The 21,111-nt window shown below is 34.8% G+C and overlaps 1 protein-coding gene across 1 annotated transcript in view; it reads left to right on the top strand.

Annotated features, from left to right (window-relative positions):
* The window catches only part of ERCC6L2 (ERCC excision repair 6 like 2), a 148,295-nt gene that overhangs the window by 90,996 nt on the left and 36,188 nt on the right, over positions 1-21,111 (top strand). Inside the window, exons 14-16 of the mRNA XM_057721008.1 lie at positions 8,118-8,270; positions 12,981-13,061; positions 14,449-15,610. Of these exons, the coding sequence (XP_057576991.1) occupies positions 8,118-8,270; positions 12,981-13,061; positions 14,449-15,610 (1,396 nt within the window). The remainder of the gene's footprint in view (positions 1-8,117; positions 8,271-12,980; positions 13,062-14,448; positions 15,611-21,111) is intronic.

Genomic DNA, 21,111 nt, shown 5'->3' with positions numbered 1-21,111 from the left:
AGAAATCAAAAGCTTTATAGACAAGCAACAGCTAAGAGAATTCAGCATCACCAAACCAGCCCTACAACAAATGCTAAAGGAACTTCTCTAAGCAGGAAACATAAGAGAAGAAAAGGACCTACAAAAACAACAACAAAACAATTAAGAAAATGGTACTAGGAACATACATATCGACAGTTACCTTGAATGTAAATGGACTAAATGCACCAACCAGAAGACACACTCTGGCTGAATGGATACAAAAACAAGACCCATATATATGCTGTCTACCAGAGACCCACTTCAGACTTAGGGACACAAACAGACTTGAAAGTGAGGGGATGGAAAAAGATATTCCATGCAAATGAAAATCAAAAGAAAGCTGGAGTAGCAATACTCATATCAGATAAAATAGACTTTAAAATAAAAAATGTTACAAGAGACAAGAAAGGACATTACCTAAAGATCAAGGGATCAATCCAAGAAGAGGAGATAACAATATATATGCACCCAATATAGGAGCACCTCAATGCATAAGGCAAATGCTAACAACTATGAAAGAGGAAATGCAAGGCAGAAATAGAGACACAGGTGTAGAGAATAAACACATGGACACCAAGTGGGGAAAGCGGGGAAGGTTGGGGGGGAGTGAATTGGGAGATTGGGACACCAAATTGTACACTCTAAATATATGCTGTTTATTGTCTGTTAGCTGTATCTCAATGAAAGTTCTTTAAAAAAAAAAAGAATCCGGGAACCTAAAAAAAAAAAAAAAAAGATGGCAGTCATGTGAGGAAATAGCATAAATGTGATTTAAAGATTGATTGGAGTTTAAACCAAGGGTACAAATGGCAAACACACTCTAGCCTCACAAGTGTTTCTCAAATCTCTTAAGGGGAAAAAAATCCAAAATGATGTTTAAAAAACCCTGTAAAAATGTTGGAAAGCAAATAGAGTTCTCTCTGTGGGCCAGAAATGATGAGGAACCCTGAAAGACAAAGGGAAGTTGAGATCAGATTGAAGGAAGAAACCAAGCTAAACTCAGTCATGAGAAGACTACTGGAAAAGGTGGGTTCAACTTGTGAATATTCCAAGCTTAGAGTCAACAGATACTAAAAAAAGAAAGGAGCCTTGGGTTAACTGTGATGCCTTCTCTTTGGGGTATTATTCATGATCTAACAAGGTGATTTAACCCTTAAGATCTTTGCCCCATTGTACCAAATTGCAGCTAATGGCAATGTCTGCTTTCAAGTAGGAACAATAAGTAGAAATACTGGTAGGAAAGAAGCAAGACTCCAAATTTTTGCTGAAATCGAGAAGAAAGTCCAAAGTAATAAGTACTTGCAAACCCCTCCACTGACGCCCTGCATTGAGTAATTACTGCAGTTGGCCTAAATAAGCATGTAAGGCATTTTAAGACAGATCAATACCTCCCCCCGCAAAAAGAAATGATAGTTAATATTGAACAGTTTAGGAGAATAAGCACTATGAAAGTGGCCCTCAAAGATACCAGGCCCTAATCCCTGGAACCTGTAAATGTTACTTTATATGGAAAAAATGATCTTTGTAAATGTGATTAAGTTAAAGATTTTTGAGATGGGGAGATTGGCCTGGATTGTCCAGGTGGGCCCTAAATCGCAAGTGTTCTTATAAATATGAAGCAAAGGGAAATCTGACACAGACAGAAGAGAAGGCAGTGTAACCCAGATGCAGAGATTGGAGCTATGCAGTTACAAACTAAGGAATGCTGGCAGCCACCAGAAGTGAAAAGAGGCAAGGAATGGATCCTCCCCTAGAGCCTGTGGATACAACATGGCTCTGCCAAAACTTGATTTCATTCCAGTGATACTGATATCAGACTTCTAGCCTCCTGTAAGAACTGAAAGAGAATAAATTTCTGTTGTTTTAAGCCACCAAGTTTATGACAATTTGTTACAAGAGATATAGGAAGCAGTATAGGCACTAAAAAACAATTAACATCAGAGAAAACAAAATTAATAAGAAAGAGTAAAAGATTTTTAAAGAAATATAAATTTTCAAAAGGTAAATGAGGTTGTAGGATCCTGGAAACAAGAAAAGACTACTAGAAAAAAATCCACTAGAATCCAGAAAATGAAAAACCAGCACTAGATTGAATAGCAGAGAGCAAAGTTTTCATCGAAAAGAAAGAGCCATGCAATTCTTCTAGATTGCAAAGCAAAAAGACAGAGATAGAACACGTGTAAGAAAACTTAGAAGAAATGAAGGCCAAATCTAGAAGTTCCAACATCAGTCTTATAGTTGAAGAAGGGAACAGTAAAAAAAGGAAGAGGCCCCAAATAAAGGATGAACGTCCACAGATTATATGAGCCCTCTGAGTGCTAAACAGGATGAATGAAAATAAATCCACACTTACATTGTCTGTCTGGAATTGTGAAACACCAAGGATAAAGTGAAAAATCCTTAAAATTTCCAGAGATAAACTTTATGGAAAGAAAAAAAATTATCTACAAGAGTACTAGAATGAGATAGATATCTAACATCTTATTAGCAATACAGGATATTTAGGAGCAATAACTTCAAATGAGGGGAAATGATAGCTCTATATTGTCAAAGAAAGAGAATTTTTAATTCAAAACTTTTCCACAGTGGTAGAAACTTTTCCTTCAGTGGTGAATTCTATCAAACATTTAATATTCTTTTTCAGAACAGTGGAGGGAACAATTCTAGCCTACTTTAGAAAGATAGAAGAATCCTGGTGTCAAAACTGGCAAAGACATTACAAGAACAGAAAATTATAGACAAATATGTCTCATGAACATAAATGTAAAAATCTTTAACAGAGCTTCTGTAAGAAGTTGAATTGTGCTCTCCCCTAAAATAAAATAAAATAAAATAAAATAAAATAAAATAAAATAAAATAAAATAAAATACATACAATGAAGTCCTTAACCTCTGGTACCTGTGAATGGGGTCTTATTTGGAAGTTAAGTTCTTTGCTAATGTAATCAAGCTAAATGAGGTTATACTCTATTAGGGTAGGCCCTAATTCATTGACTGATATTCTTACAAGAGGGAAATTTGGATACAGACAGACACAGAGGGAGGCTGCCATGTGATGACAGAGACAAAGATCAGAGTGATGAAGCTGCAAACTGAGAAATGCCTAGGATTGCCAGCAACCACCAGAAACTAGGAAGAGGAAAGGAAGGATCTTCCCTTAGAACCTTCAGAGAGAGCATGGCCTTGCCAATTTCTTGATTTCAACTTTTAGCCTCCAGAACTGAGAGGGAATAAATTTTTGTTGTTTTACACCACCTGGTTTATCGTACTTTGTTATGGCAGCCTTAGGAAACAGATATAGCCTCTAAGGCAAGTATTGTAAATTTGACTACATTTTTATGTGAAACTTCTATATGACAAAGGAACTACAAGCCAAATTAGAGTCCAGAGGAAATGTTTGCCATAAATATAGTAAACAAAGGATTAACATCTATAAAATATAAAGAACTACAAACCAATAAAAAGACTATGATTAGGCATTTTAGTGAAGAAAAAATACAAATGGTTAACATGTATGTGAAAAAATGCTTAACCACACTTATAGTCGAGAAATACAAAATAAAATAAGATTGTGTTCTGCGCATTCTGCAAAATACTTTTTTGTTTTTTTTTTTTAGGGATTTGGGGAGTTTGGTGTTGCTCACTGTCGGTAGGGATATTTTTAAAGAGGTGCTCATATAGTGTTTTTGAGAATACAGCTTGGTGCACTTATTTTAGAAGCTAATTTAACAGCATTTTAAAATGCACTTTCTCCCTATTTACCTGGCAAAATATTCTCACATGTGCACAGTGAAAGATAACAAAGATTTATATTCAGAATTTTTAGTATTTGTTTGAAAAATGGAAAAAGGAACAGCCTAAATGTCCAATAGTAACAGAATAACATAAATTCTGTTATACCCATATTATGGAATACTTTGCAACAGCAAAAAAAAATTTTTTTTTAATTATAAAGCAAATATATTGATATGGCACAATCTTTAAGACATTTTAAATGGGACAAAAAAAGTAACTTGCGGAACAAGTATATCAATTGTGTTTATTTATAAAACTGTTTCTGTATGTGTATATAAATAGCTCTAATTGCAGTGAAAAAGATCTAGGAAGTATAAAGCTAAACATTACAGTGTTGGTTAGATTGATAAGGGATGATCTGTTCAAGGGGGATTTGCCCTTTGATGTTTTTGTTTACATTTGTTGTGATAATGTCTTCAGATATTTTATACTTTTAAAAAAATCACTTAAAATACAGCAGATGTGCTCCTTCGGGTTTGGAGCATTGCATGCAATCTAAAGTTTGGCATTCAGAAACTCATCTTTCATATATATCTAATTTATTTAGAAATTAATATGTATATACAGGAGTTGCAAGAACAGCACAGAGAACTCCAGTTAACTTCACCCAAATTCCCCAGTTGTTAGCATTTTACCACATTTGCTTTCTCTTTCTTTCAGCCATGATCTTTATTCTTTTTCTGAACCATCTGAGAGAAAGTTGCAGATTTATCACCTCTAAATTCTTTGTATATTTCCTCCAAATAAGGATACTGTCCTATTTATATGTAAATATAAAAATAGCTTTATGCATTATAAACACTCAATTTTACATGTTGTTCTGCAACTTGCTTCTCCCTCAGCCCCCACTCTCCTCTCAAAAATACAGTTATCCAAATCAAGAAACTAACACCTATACTCTATTATCTTGTAATCCACAGAACCCATTCAGATTTCATCAGCTTTCCTGGCAATGTCTCCTTTCTCCTTCTGGCTCAGGATCCAATCCAGGATCATAATTACATTTCTTTTTGCATCTCTTAAGTTTTCTTCAACCTTATGTTACCCAAGCTTTCCTGGTCTTTCATGACCTTGACAGTTTTAAAAAGTAAAGCCTTTCCTTGTGTATGCTCTCCCTCAGCATATGTCCATTTGATGTTTCCTCATGTCCCAACTCAAGACAAGAAGACTTGGCAAGAATAGTACAGAAAGAATGCTGTGCTCTTCTCATTGCATTGGTCAGAAGACACCTAGCTGGTGGTGACCTGACCCACCACTGGTAATATTAACCTTGATCACCTGTCAAATTTGTGTCTACCAGCTTTCTCCACTGCAAAGTCACCACTTTTTTCATTTGTAAATTGATATATATTTATATTTTATGGGGAGGTCATCAGAGACTATGCCAATATAGTCAGCCCTCTGTATCCACGGGTTCTGCATCTACAAATTCAACCAACCATGGATTGAAAGTGTTCGGAAAGAAAAGTCCAGGAAGTTCCAAAAGCAAAGCTTGAATTTGCTGTGTGCTAACTATTTACATAGCATTTACATTGTATTAACAACTATGTACACAGCATTTACATTGTATTAGGTATTATAAGTAATCTAGAGATGATTTAAAGTAAATAGGAAAATAATGCATGGCTTCTATGCAAATACTATGCCATTTAATAAAATGGGTTTTGGTATCCATGGGGATCCTGGAATGAATTCCCCTGGATACCAAGGGATGAGGGACAACTGTATCCTACTCCTCATCAGGCCTGTACTCATCAGCCTTAGCGTTCATTGATGATTCCCACCTGAATGAGCTACCACTATGATGGTTTGTCAGATGGTAGTTTTTCTATTTGCATTATTATTTCTTTTATATTTGTTCGCATTCTACCATTAAAAAAAAAAGATCTTTCCCTTTTCTTCCATTTATTTAATCTGTATGGACTCATGGGATGGTACTTTAGTAACAGATTTCAGTAACGCGTTGAATAGGATTAATTATTTTTATGTTCAAACTCTCATTTTTTGACAAGTGAGAACCCCTTCAGTGAGGCCTCTGTGTCATTTTGACAGGCCGTCATCATGCTTATTGCACTTCCTTACTGTGGTAGGCTGAATAATGGTCCCCTGCAGATATCCACATCCTAATTCCCTGAACCCACCTGGGTTATGTGGGTGGGCCCAGTGTAATCGCAAGGGTCCTTATAAAGGGAGAGGGTAACAGTAGGGTCAGAAAAAAAGAAAGAAGGCAGTGTGATGACAGAAGCAGAGGATCAGAGAGAATGATATGAAGATACCTCATTACTGGCCTTGAAGATGGAGGAAGAGGGTCATGAACTCTAACATAATGAATATTACTTTTTTCTTTCTTGCATCTCTTGTATATTGTGAAGAAATCTAAGCATTTTGTAGCCTTGTGTGGGTTTTTCTTAAGCTAGAAACTAAGCTATATTTTCCAAATACTGATTTTTTTCCCTACCCTCTTGAATTCTAACATGATTTTGTTATAGTTACCCTACAGATGGATGCATCTGGCCTTCACTTTTACTGGAGCCACTTTTTAAAACTTACTTTAGGTACAAAATAATGTGGCTTTTATAAATTTTGTGATAAAACTTTGGTAGGAGGCTTATAAAGATTCAGATTAATGCCTACAAATTACTTTGGTGATTATATTTAGTAGTACAACAGTCTGACAATACGGTGTTTAAGGAAGAGTCAGTAGCAAGGGTAAAATCTTCTGGGCTGTGGAGATCTCATCCACACAAACAAACCTGAATGTGAGTGGCACAGCGGAATTAAGAAAATTCACACAAGAGTATAGGAAAGCATGAGGTCAGGGGACTCAAGACCAAGCCAGTCAAGAGTCCCAAGCTCTGATTCCCATAATGTATTTATTGAGAAAAAGCATTCTAGCATTCTGGATTATAAATCACGATAATGGACATCACAAGGTATATGCTTCAATAAGAGAAAAAAGCAGAACACCTTGTTTTTTATGACTACTAGGGGAGATAGTTAATCTTTAACTCGGAGCTGGAGCCTGGAGCCTTGAGACTAGTTCTGCTTTCAGAACTGCTTGCAGCCATGTAGCCGGTCATGCGTTCTCAGGATTGTTACTCCAAGTCAGTGTCTTCTGTGGTTCTCTACACTGGGCCATCAAGTACATCAATTGCTATTGTGATTCTGTATTTCCAGGAACTATAGCCCATATTTCTGGGACACTGATATAAAACTAACCAAGTCGGTATGTTGATCCATAGCTTATTCAAACTTAGGTCCCAGGGGTCTTGTTTTAAGGGGGACATCTGGAGATGAGAAATTGATACAAGTATAAATTTTAATTCAGCCAAACTCAGGTATAAATTCTAGAATGATGCTTCCTAGTGGGGCAGCTGTGAGCAAAGCATTTAGTTTCTCTGAATTTAAGTTCTTTTATTTCTGAAAGGGAGATGATAATATAAGTTTGTAGGAATTAAATGAGAATGTAAAAATGGTACACATGTGTTCAATAAATAGTAGCTATTATTAAGAATAATTTTAGTTGCCTAAAGTGATTTATTACAGTGCAAATCAATCTGATGGTAATCACAATAAAGTATCACTTTCTTACTAATCCTTCTGTTAGCAATAGACTGAAGTTACTTTTCATTCTCTGCATTCTTTGTTTCTTTCAAGAAATGTTAGCATTTACATGGGGTTAATCAAATTGTATTTACATTATATACAGTAAAATCTCTAGTAAATAAAGAGACATTATGTTGATACTAAAGTGGTATATGTCCTTAAGGATTCCATGTCAGTGTTCTTCCTGTATTCAAAATTGTTTCAGAGATGCAATGTTTCTAAACAATGATTGGGTTTTTGCTGTTAGTTGACAATGTAACCATGACCACAATTAGAGTGATACCAACACAGTTATTATATAATTACTTTAGATTATAATTTAACTTTGGTGATGTAGGGACTATTTCTGCCAGTTTTAGTAGTTTCTATTGAAATAAGAGTCTAGAAAGGAAAAATATGTATTCAAATGTATGCCTTTTACATTTTACATCAGATGGCTAGTCCATAGAGATATGATCTTGAGTCAGTTGTTAGAAAACAGATAAAAAAGGAAATGTAAGATTTCTTCTTCAATATGACTGGCCAGATTATTATTATTTCACTATAATGACATCTGCCAGGGAAATTAAAATTTCCTCCCTACGGAGATTCTGCCTGCTCCAGCTAAAGCTGTGTATATACAGGGAATGCCAGGAAATTCTGACATATTGTTGGAGCAAATACTTCAAAAATATCTTGTGTTTTTTCTGTTATAGCAACTTCACTGTGTGGTGGTTGGAAGTGAAAATGCCAAGCGATATTTTGAAGCAGTTCAAGGATCGAAAGAGCATCGAGGAGAACTTTTTGGGGTCTATAATCTCTTCAAACTAAGGTCCCAAGGGTCTTGTCTTACAAGGGACATCCTGGAGGTGTGAAATTTTTCTCTGATCTTTTCAGTGTTTTAAACATGGTTTTTCTCCCTCAGGAAAATTGTTGGTGACTTTTCAGAGAAATTTTTGGTTTTCTTCATTAAAAATGTCTTATTTTTAGAATTTCTACTTTTAGAGAAATAGGAAATGAATTATTGTACCTCTAAACTAATGCATAGTTATAAATAATGTATACAAACAAATTCAGATACGTATACAAGATAATATGACCTTCAAGGCCATTTTCAGACTGGTAAACAGAAATTTATTATTTTGAAAACAGCTATTGAAGTCAGGAACTTAAAAAAGAGACTTTCCTAAATAAACAAAAATATAAAATGTGTTTTGATTAAAAGTTACCAAATACTCCCTGAGATGCACTCTCATGTCTCATGGAGATTTTTGTTTTCTGTTCCCAATAAAAATTCCACACCAATATTTCAAACTCTCCCAGTTGTGTTCATCCTCAGGATACAGATGTTTTTTATTCTTAACAAGGTATTTATATCCTTTAAAAAATCTTTTAAATTCTTTAATATATCAGAGTACTAAGAATATTAACCTATTTCTTAGTTAATATTGATATGAGTATCAAAAAATCCTGGACTGTCATTTTCTTCAATCCCTTCATCATACAGTTGAAAAAACTGAGTCTTGGAAAACTTAAGGATATTTCTCTTAACTTCCAGGACTTTGTAGAAAAACCTTAATGTACTTCATTTATTTAATAGTACCATAAAAACAGTTCAAGGAACAGTTGGTCCCTGTCCTTAAAGAACTTAGATCATCTTTATGGGAGGTAGAAGAGAACACTTACATAATGAACACATAACATCAGTAAGCATATGTTAAGCAATTCAAATGTGATCACCAATAACTGGGAAGAGGAACGTATATATTATTTGTATGTTGTGAATATTACAACTGTTATACAATGTCTGATGTATACTGCTGAGCTTTTGTTTTATAATAACTATTTGATTCTGAATTGAGTGACCCATTTAGAGTTCCTCTTTCTCAGTCTTTTTCTTGCTTTGAATTTGCTGTTTCTTTCCTGGACTTGTTCTTTCCATTCCTCTTCTCTAATCAATAGCCTTGTTTGTCCTCCAGACCCCCCTCAGGTCCTACCTCCATCTCAGAGTACTACCCAATATACTAGAGTATATTCATATTTCTAATTTGAAATCGTTATCTGTAAAATACATTAGTATTTTATTACTTATCCTGTTTTCTTCTGTGTGTCAGATAGTTTTGTTTCTTTTTTATCAGAATAGCCACCTATTTCTCTGTTAAAAAAGTGTTAGGTAAGACATTGCATATGACAAGTTACTAACTGGAAAGTTCTCTTATTCTCTGATTGTCCTAAATACATGTTGTTTCTCCTCCAGGATTGTTTATTAATGACAGGACCTTCCATATCTTATATTTTGTTTATGGTAAAATATGGTTAACTTCTTGCTAGGCGTGTCATTGGCACTCAATTATTGAATTTTGAATTAAATTTCTCATTTGTTATCAGTCAGAATTTAGTAGATTCATGCTGTGTTTTTGGCATTTGCTTGTGTGCAAATGATGTTTTAAAATATTATTAGTCCAAGCCCTGTATAATAGAAGCATATATCATAGAGTACAAGAAGTATTTTACTTCCTGTGATACATTTTTAATTTTTAAAGGTTGTAGAAAAATCCCTTTTAAAAGGTTTTAAGATGTAGAAATTTGAATTTGTAGAACACTTTTAATCTGAATGATTTCTGGGCAATTTAGTTCTAGTTTGCATTGACTTTCTTTTATTGGTTTCCCTTTAGAGATAGATATTGAGAGCTAATTCCCAAATATTTATCAAGTATAGGCTAAATGCCCATACTGTACATCATAGAGCTAGGCATACAGAAATGAATAAAATAGACAAAAAGTCCTGCCTACAAAAATTTATATTCTATTTGGGGGAAACAAATAATTAAGAGAAAGAATAACTGAACTTAGTATATTATGATGATAGATGCTAAGGATAAAAATAGAGCAAGTAGAAGATGAATAAGTTCTAGACATCTAATACACAGCATGGTGAGTATTGTCAATACTATGTTATATACGAGGGTGAGTCAAAAATTATCCACACTCTGGCTGTAGAATTTATTTTAATTAACTTTTAGAAAAGACAAATGCATTGTTTTTCGACATAATCTCCTTGCTTTTCAATACACTTTGTCCATCTGTCAACAAGCTTTCGTATTCCCTCATTAAAAAATGTTTTAGGCTGAGCTGAGAGCCACGAATGCACCGCTGTCTTCACTTCTTCATCAGAAGTTAATATTTGTTCTCATAGGGCTACTTTCAGGGGACCAAACAAGTAAAAGTCCGATGGAGCAAGATCAGGACTGTAGGGAGGATGCTTTAACATCTCAAAAAGAAGTTTTTGCAGTGTCGACCATGTGGGCAGAAGTGTGTGGATGTGCACACCCTCAGACCACAAAAAATGAATCACTGCATGCTGCTCTTCTTTTGTACAAATCACAGCTGGGGCATCCATTTTTGTTTGCACCCCAGTTACAAATGAACTGATGTAACATGTTCACACCTTCACGGCAGTGACTGGGTAGACAGTATCCTTGAATAGAAAGTCCTGATAAGACAGTGTGGCCAACAGAAGTTTTAGTATAACGGGAGTGCAGATAATTTTTGACTCACCCTCATACCTCAGAACTGCTAAAGGACTAGATCTTAAAAGTTCTCTCCACATAAAAGAAATGATAATTATGTGACATATTAGAGTTGTCAGCTAAAGCTACGATGGTAGTTATATTACAGTATATAAATATATCAAATTTATACCTTGTAGACCTTAAACATACTCAATGTTATATGTAAATTATATCTCAAAAAATATGTAGAGAGCAGCGAAGGGAAATAGGGAGACTGTCAAGGAAAGAGCATTACAATTTTAGATGGAGTAGCCAAGGAAGTATTCAGTTTGAGATTGTATTTGATTCTTTGAAGAGACAAGAAAGGAAGAGGTATTTCAGACAGAGGAACAAATACAAAGGCCCGAGGGAGGAGAATCCCAGCATGATTTCAAAATGGCGAGGAAGCCAAAGTGGCGGGAGTGGAGTAAGCAAGAGAGCAAAAGATGGGGCCAGAGAGATGACAGGAAACCAGATCCTACAGGAACTTTGGCTTTGACTCTGGGAACAAAAGCAATTAGAGTTCTGAACAACAGAATGACATAGTCTGATCTATACTATCTATTCTAAATATTAAGAATTGGACTATAGAAGTGCAAGAGCAGAAGCAAGAAGCCAGGTAGGAGGATACTGCAAGAATCCAGCCAAGAGATGGTGGTTTGGGCCAGAGGGTAGTGGTGGATGCCCTGAGGCACTGACAGGATTTGCTGATGGATCAGATACAGCGTATGAGAAAAAGGAGTTAAGGATGACTGCAAGGTGTTTGGATGAGCAACAGATGTCTGGAATTGCCATTTACCAATCACAGAGGGGTTCTGACAGCTTGAAGATTTCTGGTGCATCCATTTGGCTTCCGTTGAAGAGACGAAAGGGAGTACTAGGAAGGAGACTCCCCACTCCCTTACGCTAATAGCCTCTAGGCACTGGGAGAAAAGATCTCATGGCAATTCAGGAACTCTTTATCATTCTTTCAAGTTCTGTAGGAGAGATTCTCACTTGTTGCCCTGGATACCAGATAACCGGAACCATGCCATTGGTATATTATGAATATTGGTGTATTTATAAGTTGGATATTTATAACTCTGGTAGTGATAGTATTATTGCCCCTTATTCTATTAACAAATAAAACCTTGAAAGAGGAATAAATTTATTTCCTTTTGAAAAAGAATTTAATATTCTAGAATCCAGGCCATTAAATATCTCTGCTAACTGATATACCAAAAGCTATAAAAGCATACTTTCCTAAAAGATGTTGCAAGCCTATTATATAATTAAGACTTATTTTTAGTTTTATATTAGATGAATGTTTTCTTTCGATGTCTACTGCACTGAAGGAATCAATAAACATATTTTAATGAATATGAACTATAAACACACTAGCAATATAAGTTAGAATATCAAGTTCCCAATACCCAACATTATCTATGGTGTTTAAAATGTTGATAGTATGTCCTTACAGTTATTGCAGTATTATATAATATTTACATATATGCAATAGTTATATAGTTATCATATAGACATGATGATTATGGTTATCACTACCAGGTAAATTTTTAACATTTTTTCACTCTCCCTCCCTACTAGGGCTTTTAGTGGGGTTTGCTGAAAAATGTTATTGGTTTTCTATCTGAAAAAGTAAGCTTATGATAAGAACTATGAGTTTTTTTATGGGCCCAGCAGGTTTCCACTGTCCTCTATACTAGCTAAGAATTATGAGCATTTTAAAATATATTTGAATTCCTCAATTAGCAAATTGAAAAGTAGCATTAAGAAAGTTAAAGCAAGCTGTACTCGCTCTCTCTTTTTTTTTTTTTTTCCTGCTACACCATGCAGCTTGTGGGATCTTAGTTCCCTGACCAGGGATCAAACCCAAGCCCATAGCAGTGAATTCTCAGAGTCCTAACCACTAGACTGCCAGAGAATTCCCTGTACTCAGTTTTCTTAACTCTGAGTTTTAGCATGCCATTGCTGTTGTTTATCTGGTTGTTTCTACCCTATATTTTATACAGTTATTTGCATTCTTTATAGAGAGAAGGCCAGGTGGAAGCAGGGATCATGACAGCCACAACATGGTTTAAAGAGGAACCTCCAGTACACAAACTAGAAACAGTAAGCAATATTTGAATCTGTAGCCTAGAACTCCTGGGAAACATGTATGTGATGATTTTAAGTTTCTATTTTTTTCCTTCAGTTTTCAGCATGTAAAGAAAATGTCTTTTTTAAAAAGTCAAGGACACAAAGTCAGAAGACTGTAGGTAAAATTAACAACTTAGGCTAATATTTCATATCATAAAAAAAAATCAGGAGCAATCATCAGCTATCTATATTCAAACTGGAGTTTTAACTATACCAAACTGTAAACCCAAAATTAAATGCACTGTATTAGGTGACCATTCCAACCTAAATAATTTTTTTACCAAACAACAAATTAAATGGAAAAATAGCAATCAATGTGTATTTAAGATTATTAAATCTAAACATCAAACTCATTCTCTGCCTCAAGCAAATATTTTATTTGAGTCCTTCGTCCTGTGACCTTTTAGTAGTTTATCATCCCACATACTACAAAATCTATATCATCATCATAAAACCTTTTTAAAGGTAAAGAATATGTGTAGAAGTTATTTTTCTAAAATTGTTGTTGCTATTTTTTTCTTGTTTTTTTTTAAGGATTTAACTCTAAATTTATACTAGCCCAAAGATGTAATGGGCTGTGTGATGACTACATGTTATGCTATAACATATATATATATAACAGTATATCATATAACCATATGATAAGTAGAAATTTATAACACCCCTATAAATTTATATCAATATAGGATGAATATTTTTCTAAATTTATAGAAATGCATGAATATCAAATGTTGGCAGAAGTGTTACCAGATAATACTTTCCCAAAATCTTTTACTAATAACAAAGCCTCAGTTTTCAGAAACTGAAGAATATATTTAGCTCTGATGTGAAAAAAAATAAATATTGGATTTAAATTTGTAGTAAATTTTACTTCAGAATAGTTTCAGTACTTTATTTATGGTGGTCAAGATCCTATCCAATCTTACTTTTAGTCAGTTAGAAACATTTTCCAGTCGGGAATTCTTTAACTCCTACAAATTTGTTTTGTTTGCAAAGCATGATTGAAAGTATCTGCTGGACTGTAGTAAGTAATAAGTTGTGTTTGTCACTCTGAGGCCAAAGTCAGTCTCTGCATCTTAAAAGCTAACAGCTCTGCTGTGTATTTTCCTTATAAATAATTTGATCATTTGATATTCTAGTTTTAACTTTTATTTATTTGGAAATTTATTCAACTTGAAAAGAGTATACCAAACTAATATTAAACCTTTATATTTGTTTAATATAAATAATTGTTTTACTTTTAGAAAATACCAAGTGATATATTTAAATTATCTGCCCAAATGTAATTCCCTTCCATTGTGATAGATTGATATCATTATTTTGACATTTTCTAATGTTTCCACCATTGCTTCTTATATAGGCTAGGGAGCCTGGCTGTCAAGAACACAGTGGTCCAAAACAACCTGCAGAACCACTAGCAAAAGAAGCATGTGATCTCTGCAGTGACTTTAGTGAAGATGAATCAGTGGGAAACTCAATAATAAAGACTGCTAAAAGTAAAGCATCTAACTCAAGTAAAGCTTTGGGTTCTCCTGGACAGCTTACCTTACTCCAGTGTGGTTTCTCTAAATTTTTTGAGACAAAATGCGAAGCAGTTGAGGATAGTGATGGAAGTATTGCCTCTGACGATGAAAGGTCTGATGAACAGCCCACATGCCTTTCAACAGAAGCCAAAGATGTTGGTTGTTGGAAAAGTCAAAACTCTGTTGGTACTTCAAAACATCAGAAATTAACTAACATCCTAAATCCAAATGGAAAATGTTTTTTTAATAAAAGTGAGAAGATTTTAGAACAGAATATTTCTTCTGAATCTGATGATGAGAAAAATTTTAAAAATACAGTTGACTACCATTGCATTCTACAAAATGTCACAGAATCAGAAGATAGTGATATCATCTTTCCCACACAGTATACAACTGAAAAATTCCTTAAGAAGAGTATAAAGTTTAAGCCACCTGTGGATGGATCTGAAGGTTCTGAAACAGAAAACCCTGTAAAAATAAGAAAAAATGGTGATAATGGAAAGACCAGTGTCAGAGGAAATGGACTAATTTCAAGACAATTAAATCCTGAGAACAAGACCCTAAAATCTAATACAAAAAGAAAAGGTAGTGATATTAGTGATGAATCTGATGACATTGAAGTTTCCTCCAAGTCAAGAGTAAGAAAGCAAAGAGCTACTAGTTCTCTGAGGTTTAAGAGAAAAAAGGAAAATAAAAAGGAACTTTGCACTTTTCCAAAGACACGGAAGAAAACGAACCAACTGTGTGCAACAGATGAAGACTGTAACTCTCAGACTATTGATGATTTTTCATCCTCAGATGACGACTTATCTGTTAGCCACATCAGTTTCTCTAAACAGAACCATAGACCAAAAACTGTAAAAGATAAAACCAGTTTCTCTTCAAAATTAACTAGCCATAAGAAAAATAGTACTTTCATTCCAAGAAAACCACTGAAATTTCCAAATGAGAGCCTTGTCAATCAAGATCAGATGTGTGAATCAATGGATAAATTTTTAGGTAACTGCAAATATATTCTGAAAACTTTTCCTTATGTATTTGTTTTGTGCAGTCAAATAGTTCTGTCAGAGATTCTTGAATTAGCTGTACAATCAACATGCTACATTAAGACACAAATGAGGAAGTGGGTGGTGGCAGGATAAAGGGAAGACCACCTAGGTCAAGATAGAGAACTTTGTCATCTATAGCAGGACCCCCTCCATGTGGCCCATCTGAACCAGAACCTTCCTCATAAACTAATTATTCTAACTTTTTTGCATTTTTATGGCTTTATCAAATGTATATACTTTGATACAAATGTGTATTATAGTTTAGTCTCACTCATTAAAAATTTTTTTATATTGTTTAATGTATGATTCCTCCTCCATTCCTTTTGTTTCTTTACAATTTATATGATTTCTCTATTGAAGAACCCAGGCCAGTTGTTTTCTGCAATTTGCATTTTGCTGATTATGTACTCTTGGTGCAGTTGAACATATTCCTTAGCCCTCTATATTTCCTGCAAATGAGCAGTTGGCTTCTACCAATATATCAAACTCGGGTTCAATCCCTTGACAAGGCAAAAGTTAGTGTTTGACAAAATGTTTGCTCATTTCTCTCTTTATGATCTTAGCAGCCATTGATGCTTAATGCCTATAATTATTTACTCAGTCACAGTAGCAAAATGACATTTTCTACTTCTCTTATTTCTTTTTCATTAGGATGCTTCTGTAAGCAGATAATTCCCCTCATCTACTATTTCTTACCCAGTGGTACAGTTCATATAGAGAAGGCAGGAAAAATAATTTCTTTACTAGCTTTTAGTATAGTAAATTGATTTCCTATTATCCTTAGATTTCTTTTCTTAAAATCATTATGAATTAATTGATTCAAACACATTGAATGAGTCCAAATCCATTTCAATTAATATCATTATTAAGGCTCAATTTTCCCATCTTTGGACAGTGGGAGCCTTTAAACGTGAGCATTTTGATTCCTGAGATCTTTGACATGATGCTAATCATCTTTGATAGCTTTCTGGTGTTATGGAATGCTTCAGGATCACCTCATGCATTTTCTGCCTCAGATCTAAAATCAGTCATTTCTCCAAGAAATCATGGTTTCTTTTAGTGAGAAAATGTGTTTCAAGACCACAGTCTGGTGCTAGGAATAATCATTGCTACTACCAGCTTGGGTGTCATTTCTGAAACTTTTCAGTGGCTAAATTGTTTGTGTTTATGTATGTGTGTGTGTGTATATATGCGTGTGTGTGTTTATATATGTATATATGTTTGTATTTATGTACATGTTTATATATGATGACAAAATACTTCATGAGTTCATATTGATACTTGCTTATTTATACTTAATTTGGGGGTATAGAGCTTTTACTTAACCTCTTCTCTATCATATTTACATTCTATTTCTTCTGTACTGATAATCCCGGTTCTTTGGCATATAGAGAATGATTTAATTATAATGTCCCATAATTACTCATGTTTTATCCATGTTACACAGAATTCAAATGATAAAAATATTAATATTATCATAGTATGATTCCTGGAAGCATTAAAGTTTTGGGGGGATTTTGCATATGCTCTCCCATTTCTGCCTGTTTTTTTAAATGGATATATTATGTCTTCATTGTCAGAACACACAGATACTGCCTTATACACTCTCCTCTTAGAATTCATTTATTCTTAGTTTGCAGGTAACTAGAAATTTAATGCTTCTCATTAGTCCTTATGTCAATGTCTCTTTAGTCATTTTGGTTGTCTGAAGCTTATTTTCTAGTAGATCCCTTATTTCTAGTAGATCCCAGGAAGTATTCATGAGAGTAATATTCCCTGAGATTCTTGTTGATAACAGTTTATGTCCTTTATACTTAAAAGGCATTTTTGCTGGATGCAAAATCCTTGGCTTACACTTTCTTAAGTATTTTTAGGAGAGAATTCCTTTTTTTTTTCCCCCTTTGGCTGTGCCACGCAGTTTGCAGGATCTTAGTTTCCTGACCAGGGATCAAGCCCATGTCCCCTGCATTGGAAGCATGGAGTTTTAACTGCTGGAATGCCAAGGAAGTCCCAAGTTTTTTAAATATGTAGCTTCATTTTCTTCTGGTATGAAGCATTGTGTTACGTGTTCTTTTTTTTTTTCTTTTCCTTAGATGCCCAAAGGGTATTTTTTTTCTTTTCCTTATTTCCCAGTAATTTTACTAGATTATATTTTGGTGTTTGTCTTAGCTCAGGCTGCTATAACAAGTTACCGTAGACTGGGTGGCTTAAACAACATTTATTTCTCACAATTCTGAAGGCTGGAAGTCCAAGATCAGGATGCCAGCATGGTTAGGTTCTTGGGTATCACCCTCTTCCTGTTTATAGATGGCTGCCTTCTTGCTGTGTCTTCACATGATTGAGAGAGAAATCATTTCTCTCACGTCTCTTATGATAGGGCACTAATCCACCCACCTCATGACCTAATTATCTCCCAAAGGCCTAACCTCCAAGTACCATCACATTGGAGATTAGGGCTTCAACATATGAGTTTCGGGGGGACACAAATATTCAGTCCATAGTAGTCTGCATCAGTATTCTCATAGTGTAGTTTCAACTCAGTTTTCACTGAAGGAAAGTTCGTTTGTACTAGTATTTTTAGTTACTTGTTGTATTCCTTTGCTTTGTCTTTCTTCTTCAGGAATTTCTGTTATTCATATGTTTAGTCTTCTTTGGCTGTCTTCAGTATTTGTTACATTCTCCCAAATCCTATTTTATTTCTTTTTCATTTCTTTTTGCTTTTTAAAAATGTCCTGTGTCTCTTAAATTGGTATCTATTGTGTTTATTCCCTCTTATGTTCCTTCCAATTTAGTCTCGATTTCTGATTTTTTTTTAAATGTCTAAGTCTTTCTGAGTTCTGCCACTCATTTCTGAGTTATTCTAATTCTGATTTATATTGTTGGTTCCTGTATTTTATCATTTTCTTAAGGCCTTTTACCTAATTTTGAAATCAGTTACAATTTTATTGTTTTGTAAGAATATCTTTCTGCCATGTTTTTAGAGATATTATTCTGCTGCTTAGTCTCTTTTTCTCATAATTTTTATGAGATTTGACCCTCTTGCTCATTTTTATAGAAATTATTTCCCCTGAATTTTTTTAGATGAAGCAGAGTTTAGGAAATCTTTTCTAATTTCACAGAAATTCATATTCGTTATTTTTGTATAGTGTTCAAAACTATTGTGGGATTTCCTGTTTCTAACCGTTTCCCTTGCTTTGCTCTAGACCATCTCTTTCCCCTATCCCTGTTCTTCCTATTCTGCCCATTTTGACTCCATCCCAGAAGTTTTTCCTCATTGTATGGCCCTGATCTGGGAGCCCTAAGGGGTCACTTTGGGGAGTTCCTTAGGGCTGGCCTGCCCCAGCCCCTCAGGCCTTCCTATTTCAAGCCCCCTGTACCCTGTACTCAGCTTTAGAGAATGGAAAACCTTCCCAGATCCAGTTATTGATCTCCAGGTAGCCCACTGTGCTAGGGTCTCCTGTTCTCAGATCCATCAGATGCCACCCTGTCACTTCCTTCTTCCTTCACACAGACCCTGATGCTATGCAGAGTTTGTAGCTACTAATGGGTTGTACCCACCTTCTTGTATTTTAGGGCTAAAGGGAGTATCTTGTCATCTAATTTTGTTGTAAGTCTTGTCCTTGGCTTTTTTTACAGTCCAGTTGTTATTCTCATGTCCTCATGTGGGGATTCAGAGAGACTGAAAAACTGCTTCCCCTTACCACCATCTGCCGAGAATCTTATTAGTGATTTTTTAGAGTTAGCATTGCTTTCGAAAGTGTCTTGACTCATTCCCAAAAAAAGTACATGAAAGAATCTGATATGTAAGCGAGGATATTTTGTTAAGCTTTCTTTTGTGGTTATTAATAGTCTCATTTAAAAGTTCATTATGATATATATTTTGATACCCTTGTAACTAAGTACAGGTTTGCCCTGCTATCTGAAAGTAGAGCCTTCCTATGTAATTTTTTGTAAGCTGAAATGGCATAAAGCAAAGAAGCAATTACCTTAGGACACATCTTGTTAGTGGTTGCAAAAAATAAATCCAGATAAAGCACAGATGCTCACAGACACAGTCCAAAGCTATGATGGCCTGATGCTGAGATACTGAGAGTCATTTCTGGGGAAGGAGGTTAGCAGTGCCACACTTGCTGCTGGGGTGTATGCTGCCTCTGTAAGGGCTCGCTGCAAAACAAACAGTGCAACACTGTTTTCACTTTTCGCCCTTTTTCGTAAAAGTGAAAGTCCTCTTGGGATTTCTTTCTGTTATAGAGAAAACAGGTACTAATATAGTTATTTTGGAGAAGCAAAGTGATGTAAAGCAAACTTTCAAGAAGTGGGGGATACTGGACTATCCTTTGGTTTGTGTGCTATAATTAGATTTTAAGTTTGAGGAATTATTGCATAAACTTTTTTAAAAGAACAGCTAAGATTTGTTTTTTGCTTTTGTCTTTTACTGTATAAAAGGTGTCAATAGTTTGTGTGAAACTCGTTCTATTTTGAATAATGCATAAAAATTAAGAAAAATCTGAGTAAATTTTCTTCCAAAAGAATCCTTTTAAAGGTTTTAAACTGTTGCTGTACTCAACTACTGATATTTTGAAATGTAAGGAGAATATTGTCTTGGTTGCTCTTTGAGTCACCTTATTTAACAACATCTTGTTTTCTCGTGATTGGCAGTTCTGGCGGAGAGAGGTTCAGGACTGAAACAGCACAAGTGTTGACGGTTATGATTGAGGTTCATTGCCAGAGCTGCTTTTATAGACCTCAGTTCTAGCCTCCTCTTTTATGACCACAATTTAAAAGTAAATTATAGATGCCTAGAAGCAAAGCAATAAAAAAATGTAGCCATTTTTTAAACTTCTTTCAGATACAAGCTTCTTTTAATTTCCTAAAAACCTCCAAATTTTGACATGGTCTGGGCATATATACAAAAAAGACGATATACAAACAGTAACACTGAACAAAGCCAACCAAACGAAACTCCCTGGTCATAAACCCCATGCTCCTACTTTGTCACTGTAATCAAGTACACGTTCAAAGGAATAGATGAGGCTAGCACTGCTTTTAAATTAGTAAACTTTTTTTTTATATCAACAGAGACAACAAATTCATAGAGACAACCTTCCACCTTGCACTATGACTTTCCTCTTGGGCAAAACCCTCATTTCAGGCTTAAATCTAAAAATTGTTACCTAATCTCAGAAGTTCTTATATTGATGAGATGGAAAAGTCATTTCCATTGAATAAGTTAACCTAGACCAATATATGTGATTAAAAATTAAATAAGCGTAACCTGTTTTTAATGTGTTGCTGGTAATTTTTTTAATTAATTTATTTTATTTTTTATTTATTGGCTGCCTTAGGTCTTCATTGCTGCACGCGGGCATTCTATAGTTGCAGAGAGCGGGGGCTGCTCTGCATTGCAGTGCGCGGGCTTCTTGTTACAGTGCCTTCTCTTGTTGCAGAGCA

This window comes from Hippopotamus amphibius, chromosome 2 (assembly GCF_030028045.1).
Source record: "Hippopotamus amphibius kiboko isolate mHipAmp2 chromosome 2, mHipAmp2.hap2, whole genome shotgun sequence".
NCBI lineage: Eukaryota > Metazoa > Chordata > Mammalia > Artiodactyla > Hippopotamidae > Hippopotamus > Hippopotamus amphibius.
Note: the sequence above shows the minus strand (reverse complement) of the source record. Positions and strands in the feature narration are given on the sequence as shown.